Source organism: Sorex araneus, chromosome 2 (assembly GCF_027595985.1).
Source record: "Sorex araneus isolate mSorAra2 chromosome 2, mSorAra2.pri, whole genome shotgun sequence".
Lineage (NCBI taxonomy): Eukaryota > Metazoa > Chordata > Mammalia > Eulipotyphla > Soricidae > Sorex > Sorex araneus.
Genome location: NC_073303.1, coordinates 169301134 through 169309194, shown reverse-complemented (window position 1 = coordinate 169309194; position 8061 = coordinate 169301134). Strand labels below are relative to the sequence as shown.

The window sequence follows — 8061 nt, the reverse complement described above, 5'->3', positions numbered from 1 at the left end:
AGAAGGGTCCCTTAGAAAGTAAAGATATCTTGAATGACTTTTAGTCAATTTCCTAAATTAATCTCTCAAATATAGATATCAATGTTCTATATAATTCTTAGTCTGGCACCACTTGAGTATCTTAAGGAAAACTTCACAGAGAAAATATCATCTTCTCTTTCATTCTTATTGAAAGAAATGAAACCAAACAGAACTTTTGCACATAAATATCTTTCTAAATAAACAGTTCAATTAAAACTCTTTCTGCCCACACCATACATTTACCAAAGTGTGAAGTTATACTTCTGGAATTTATGCAATGCTGTAAATCAATGGTATTTCTTTTTTTTTCCTTTTGGGTCACACCCGGTGGTGCACAGGGGTTACTCCTGGCTCATGCACTCAGGAATTACTCCTGGCGGTGTTCGGGGGACCATATGGGATGCTGAGATTCAAACTCGGGTTGGCCGTGTGCAAGGCAAATGCCCTACCTACTGTGCTATTGCTCCAGCCCCATCAATGGTATTTCAAAGTACAAAATATTGTGGGGGAGCAGGCAATGGTACTAAAATAGTACATCTAATTAAAAAATAAGAAAGCAAATTCAAACCACATTTTAACATAAAATTATAGGTATGTTATTATTAACACTATTACTGAAAAAATATGATAGTCCATACTGGAAACCATGGAACATATGTGTCCCACATGTTTGTATCTAGATCTTGTAATACTATCCTTGTTAGAAAGTATTTTATAAAGTAGAAAGTAGATATTTTGTAAAATGTAAACAATTCCTAAAATTCTTTCTTCTCTTATCTTGAAACTTAACCATTTTGTCACAGAGAATTGTGACAAATGAGAATATATTCCTCTTTCTAATTATTAAAGAAAGAAGATGCATATGCTTCTTTTCTATATTTCACAGTTTGCCTTTTCTGTCCAAGATTGTAAAGAACATATATCCTTGCTCTAGGAATCTTAGCTTTTGCTTTTTCCATTTTACTCACAATCATTTCTAGCTCTTTATTTTAAAAATTGTGTATGAAAACTAACTTGATAAATCTGCTCTCCAAGTCCCTCACTCATGATAATGCTTTACCTTTTTCTATTTCCATAGGAGAGGGAAAAATGGGAGACTGAGAATATCCACTTGTAAATTCCTAGTTCTCTTATTGCCATCAATGTTTCATTCTTCTATAAAATTAATTCACATTTACTCTATTCTTATTCTATCTTCCAGTTTCACCCGCATCATAAGATCAGTGTGAGCCCTGGTTAAAAATTGATCAGAAAACTCACTAGAGAGACTTCATCTTGTCATTCTGTACACAGGCTTGAATTAATCAACAGTGGAAAATCTTTCCAAATATGTCTAGAAGTATAAAAAATGAGGTAATTTTATGCCTGAACAACATAAATGTACCCAGCCTACTTCTGTTAAACTTAAAAATCAGAGTAACGTAATAAATGTTTACTCAAAAGTTAATTTATTCTCAAAAGATTACAGACGTATTTAAATAAAAAATAAATTAAATGTCTCCCCCCCCAAAAAAATTAGGTATGGAATACTACTGCAGAAAAAATGAAACAAATGAGTAATATATGAAAATGCAGAGATATCCAATGAAATATACATTCTACTCAGATAGCTTAATATGTGGATCACTGTATCACTGTCATTCCATTGTTCATTGATTTGCTCGAGAGGGCACCAGTAATGTCTCCGTTGTGAGACTTGTTGTTACTGTTTTTGGCATATCAAATATGCCACGAAGAGCTTGCCAGGCTCTGCCGTGGGGGCAAGGTACTCTCAGTAGCTTGCGGGATCTCCGAGAGGGGCGGAGAAATCAAACTGGGGTTGGTCGGTGTGCAAGGCAAAAGCCTTACCCACTGTTATTGCTTTAGGATGTATGGAGATATATATATATATATTTCCTATTCCTATGTGCCTGCATCAGACTCTCCTCCAAAATACTATCTGCTATGTGAAATATGGCATCTTCACAAATTTTCTTTCTAATTCTCTTTGTATAATTTTCTTAGAATAGTTATTAGGTGAAATAAACGAAACCATTTAGGCCCCTGTGGCCTAAGTTTTTAGAAAATATTTCTTATTTTTATGTATCTATTTTGGGAAAATTGGACATCCCATTTTCAGCCTGACCACCATTTTGGAAATAGAGTTTCTAGTTCTGCTAATAATACAATTTTTCAAAAAAAGTTAAAAAATGAATATAGTACAATTTCATAGAAATTTAATGTACTTTTAAATCTCTGCACAAATAAATATTTCTATTTCCTTTGGTAGTGGGAAATGGTTTTTGTTTTACAAGTTGTTATTTCTTCATGTATGCACAGATGCTGAAGCAGTATCCATAGTGAAGTGAATGAAAAATAAACAATAAATTTAACATAGCAAGTAGGTGCCAAATAAATGGGCTTTACTGCAGAAATAAGTGAATTTCCAGACCTTAGACCTAGAGGTTAGATACTCATACAGAATAAGTAGGATCTTGGGAAAAACCCAGTTGCTAATGTTGTATTACTCTTCCCTACATATTTCCTTCCCATTACAAGATAGACGAATGAACTGATAAAGTGCATACATTAAGTTCTAGTTTAATATCGAGATAAATTGTCTAAATGTATCATGAATTTGTTTTTTAAATAATAAATCAATAAGAAATACAGAGAGCAAAGATGAATCCTGTTTATTTCTCAGGCTTAGCGTGATTACTGAAACATGTGTGAAGACTCACGAGTCTTGTAAATGTTGTCACTTCCACCTCATAAACTCCAGCATCTTGTCCTCTAAGAAAAATGCACTGAAATGATTCCCACTGTTAACCAGTCAAAATTTTGATGGTGAGAACACTAAAGTGATAAAACATTAGTGCTAAAGTTAGAATAACTAGAAAGGATTTTTTAAATTTAAAATGTAAAGAATATTTTTCAAACCAAAAAAAAAGTCAGCAAGTATTATCTTGCTCTTTGCGTATCATTTTATTTCAGCGAACAGCGTTACTTGGTAGTTATTCCAAATCTTAGAACAGAAATATGACTGATACAGACCTCAATAGGCAAGTTATACAGTAACTTCAAGGTTATAAGTATCATGGAATGATATTAAATGTGTTCCTCCTAATTAAACTGTATTTCAGGGTGGGAACGAAACCAATACCTGGCTTGGAGTGGCAGCAGCACTGTGGCCACCCAGGATTTTTTTTTTCTCCGACCAGTGTTGCTCCCACCCAGCTACAAATATGTAGGTTGGAATACCTTTGCCAACCTCTTTTAGGGCCTTTTTGGCAAGAAGGAAATGCGCATGCCCAGGGTGTGCCTGCGTGCAGCAGGGAAGACTAGCATCTGGTGCTCCCTGAAGCTGTGGGAGGTTGGGGCCACCGGTCCTGGGATAGGCTTCAACGTAGGAACTGTGGAGTACAAGAACTTCAGCTCCACCCAGTGGCTCATGGGTGGCCAGGACAAGACCTGGCCTCTATGGCGCCATTACTTCCAGGACACCCAAGGTCTGATCTTTCTGGTTGACAGGAATGACAGAGAGCGTGTGAATGAGGCCCGGGCAGAGCACATGAGAATGCTGGCTGGAGTTGAGCTCAGGGATGCGGTTCTGCACATGTTTGCTAACAAGCAGCGTCTCCCCAGTGTGGCTGAGACCATAGACAATCTGGGCCTGCATGCCCTGCGCACAGGTACGTTCAGGCACCTGTGCCACCAGCATGGGCTCTAGGAGGGAATGGACTGGCTGTCCTGCTGGCTCCAGAGTCAGAATTACCTTCACTCCCTCTCGATCTTTGATTTTCTCTCTTCAAAACAAATGTGAGCCCTGTTGAGTGTGAGTGCCAGAAACTGTCTTTACTATTTATTTATTTTTTTTCTTTTTGTGTCACACTCGGTGATGCACAGGGGTTACTCCTGGCTTTGCACTCAGGAATTACCCCTGGCGGTGCTCAGGGGACCATGTGGGATGCGGGATGCTGGGACTCGAACCCAGGTCAGCCGCGTGCAAGGCGAACACCCTATCCACTGTGCTATCACTCCAGCCCCTGTCTTTATCCTCGGTGCGTTTTACAATGCTGTAAATATGCAGATGCAGCCTGCAACTGGGTTTTATTTAATGTATTTTTTTTTCCCAATTAGGAAGTTTCTGGTATGTCTCTGCAATATTACTCTGCTCATTTTATTGTGAAAAAGAGAATTAACGCAGTGAGTGCTGAGAAGGAATTTGAGGTAAGTGAGGACTCCTGGAGTTGCGGTGTCAGACAGGTTCCGCCCGTCTCCTCTGGGCTTCAATCTGTGGATACGATCCATTTGGAAGTTGGTTTTTAACACAAACTCAGTGCATTTTAAACACATGAATAAAGTACAGGATCAGGAGAATACTTGAACACAGAAAGGAGAAATGTGCCTGGTGTAGATTCTGCAGTAAAGGCCTGACTGTGGTCCTGTTTCCTTTCAGGAACGTGAGACATCCATTCTGCAGGATCACAATAGGTCCTTGTGATTTGTTTTCGTGGCATCCTGTGTCCATAGCTTTTTTTTTTTTTTTTTGGATCACACCCGGTGATGCTCAGGAGTTACTCCTGGATCTGCACTCAGGAATTACCCCTGGCGGTGCTCAGGGGACCATATGGGATGCTGGGAATCGAACCCAGGTCAGCCACTTGCAAGGCAAATGCGCTACCCGCTGTGCTATTGCTCCAGCCCCTGTCCATAGCTTTTGTCCTAGTGTTTGTGCTTAAAGGACCATCCGGGATCACCCATTACAAGAGCTTTCCCTCCTCAGCCCACAAGACAACGACCTCTACTTTTTTTTTTCTTTTGTATTTTGATAAACACTGAAGAAGCTGGAGCTGTTAAACTTAATTTGCGGGAAAACCTCAGAAACAGTACATTTGGTGTCACAGAACCTCTTCTACTTTCAACACACAATTAGTAATCAACTGTTTTTCATTTCAACAAGCAAGCACTGGAATTACAGCTATTAGAATAAAAGCTCTTAACTATACAAAAGCGGTATTTTATTACATTTTCTATTAGAAAACATTCATAAAACTTGTAGACTTTTCTACATTCATGATTCCCAATTAAATTTCTAATATAAAATTATTTGGAGACTTATTTTTTATTAATTGAACTACAATGACTGAGGAACAAACATTATTTTGAGGATTATATCAAACAGACTGCGTTGTCTAAATTTTATATCCTTTTACTTTAGTGCTATAGCTGTCATTAAGGGCTGGAGCGATAGCACAGTGGTAGGGCATTCGCTTTTCAAGAGGCCTACCCGTGTTCGATTCCTCCTCCCCTCTCGGAGAGCCCGGCAAGCTACCGAGAGTATCGCGCCCGCACGGCAGAGTCTGGCAAGCTACTCGTGGCACATTGGATATGCCAAAAACAGTAACAACAAGTCTCATAATGAGAGAAGTTACTGGTACCCGCTTGAACAAATCGATGAGCAATGGGATGACAGTGACAATGACAGGTGTCATTAAATACAGCACAGTAGCACTGTCGTCCCTTGTTCATCGATTTGCTCAAGCGGGCACCAGTAACATTTACACTGTGAGACTTGTTACTATTTTTGGCATATCCAGTACGCCATGGGTAGCTTGCCAGGCTCTACCGAGCAGGCTGGATACTCTCTCGGTAGCGTGCCGGGTTCTCCGAGAGGGACTGAGGAATCAAACCCGGGTCAGTCGAGTGCAAGGCAAACGCCCTACACGATGTGCTGTATTATTAATTTAGCTTTTAACATTAAATTATGATAGTAATAGCCTAAATTACTAAACATGTACGCATCCATTATGCGTACTCCCATTATGAAAGTCTGACTACAAGTTAAGGACAAGTCCTAGACAAACTATTAAACTGAACATTTTTTTGCAATGTATCAATTGCCCTGCCTTCAACTAACCACTATATTTCTTATCACAAGGTATCAAAAAATGTTTAAATATAATTTAAAAATGCAGAAACAGTAATTTACTCTGAAAATTACTGAAAAGAAAAACCCTGAACTAACAGTTTGTAGCTCTTCGTTTTCCTGGAATAAGCAGATGCCATTGGGCTACACTAGCAGGCAACAGGGCTGAATGGAAATGTTACTGACACCCACTAGAGCAAATCGATGAACAATGGGATGACAAGTGATACAAGTGATACAGCGTTTCCCAGAAATAAATCTAAATCTTATGCCATTTGAAAGTCATAAAAAGATTGTGGGGGGAGATTGAAGTGGTGGGCCTGAAGTGACATAAGGACAATGGCACAGGATCTTGGACACTTTGGTGGCAGGGAAGATGCATTCCTTGTATGTCAAAACCATGAAAGCTAACACTGCTAATCACATTACCTTTTTAAAAAAGGGAGAGGACTATATAGCAAAAATACACAGAAATACTCTCAATTCTGTGATTTAACTTATAATTTCAATAAATTTAACTTGGATTATTTAAATAAATTATTTGATGCCCAAAACAGTAACAAGTCTCACAATGGAGACCTAAATGGTTCCTGCTTGAGCAAATTCATTTCCACTTTATATATATATTGTAAAGAGAAAAAAGCTTTGCAAAGTAATACCTGTGTAGCTGGAGGTAGTTTCAAAATTAAAACACAAAATACTTTGGTGATGTTCCTCCTTATTCATGAATTCAATGATACTCATTTATTAACTTCTGTAAGTAATGGAGCCTTATTTTCACTTTTTACTAAAGTAACATCAGAAGAATCGTAGTTCTTTAAGTATAACATTTAAAATATGGTAAATTCGCTTAAAAAGAAAAAATATCAGGGATGAAATGATTGTACAGTGAATAGGGCATTTTTCTTGCAGGAGGCCAACTGAGGGTTGATCTCTGGCATCCCTTATATGGTCCCCCGAGCACCACCAGGAATTCCTGAGTGCAGAGCCAGGACTAATGGAGTAACCCATGAGCACTGCTGGGTGTGATCCAAAAAGTCACACCACCTCGCCGCCCCTGCCCCCCAAAAAAAAAGAAAAAAAAAGGAAAACTATGACAAGAGCCACCATTCTTCAAACTTCTGACTGGATGTACATTGTGTTATACGTGCAGCAACACCAGGTTACTTTCTCTTTGGTCCAGCTGGGAATATTTTGGTATATGAGTACCATCTGATAAGACAGACTTGCTCTTAAAGTGTGACTTTGCACTGTTCTTACACTGTGCTTGTTTCACCAGTAGATGGCACACTTACAGCTTAGAGCTTTATGATTTAACCCCCTAGTTACCTACAGAAAATCTCCATTATTAGGACCTTAAGAATGTGCCAGTACTTTGGAACAAGTTGTGCTTTATAAAAGTTTATTTACTGGTTGTTTATATGTTCATTGACAGATATCAATCGCCTGTCAATGAGCATATAAAGACATTATACATGAAATGAGTATTATGCCAATTATAATGTGAAACTTACTGAATATATGCTACACACATCTTGTAGAGAGAATAGAATGCACATATTGAAATATACACAGATGCTCGTTAATATGAAACCTTTTCACTCCTCACTGGGTCTTTCTTCATACTATCACTGTATCACTGTCATCCCGTTGCTCATGAATTTGCTTGAGCAGGCACCAGTAATGTCTCCATTGTGAGACTTGTTGTTAAGCTCTTACAATTTTTTTAGAGCAAAGAAAAAAATGATTTCATTGATTGGAATGTTTTCCTCAGTATAAAAAGTATTCTAACCTATTTTCTTAAGTTTCTTAATTTAAAAAACAACTTCATGGTATACTTATATATTAACATATTGTCCACTTTTGAAAATATCCATTTGGGACAACTTTCTACTCTTGATTGAAATTACGCTACTTAAAATTAAATTTCCTAATAACATGCTGATACTATGTTTTGAAGAAATAGTTGGGGGCAGAAGGATTTCTGAGCCATAGCTGGCTGTGTTCAAGGTGAACTTTAGGCTCTATGCTCAGATCACTTCTAGCAATGCTTAGGGGACCATTTGGAGTGCCAGGTATCAAATTTTCTAACTAGTCTAGTGATTCTGAGCCTTTTTTCAACAGTGACCTCC

At 38.2% G+C, this 8061-nt stretch overlaps 1 protein-coding gene across 1 annotated transcript; it reads left to right on the top strand.

Annotated features, from left to right (window-relative positions):
• Positions 1–3301: 3301 nt before the first annotated feature.
• LOC101558056 (ADP-ribosylation factor 3-like) lies at positions 3302–3730 on the top strand. The gene has a single exon (XM_055128048.1). It carries the CDS (start codon positions 3302–3304, stop codon positions 3728–3730), a length of 429 nt encoding a protein of 142 aa, XP_054984023.1.
• The last annotated feature ends 4331 nt before the right edge of the window (positions 3731–8061 follow it).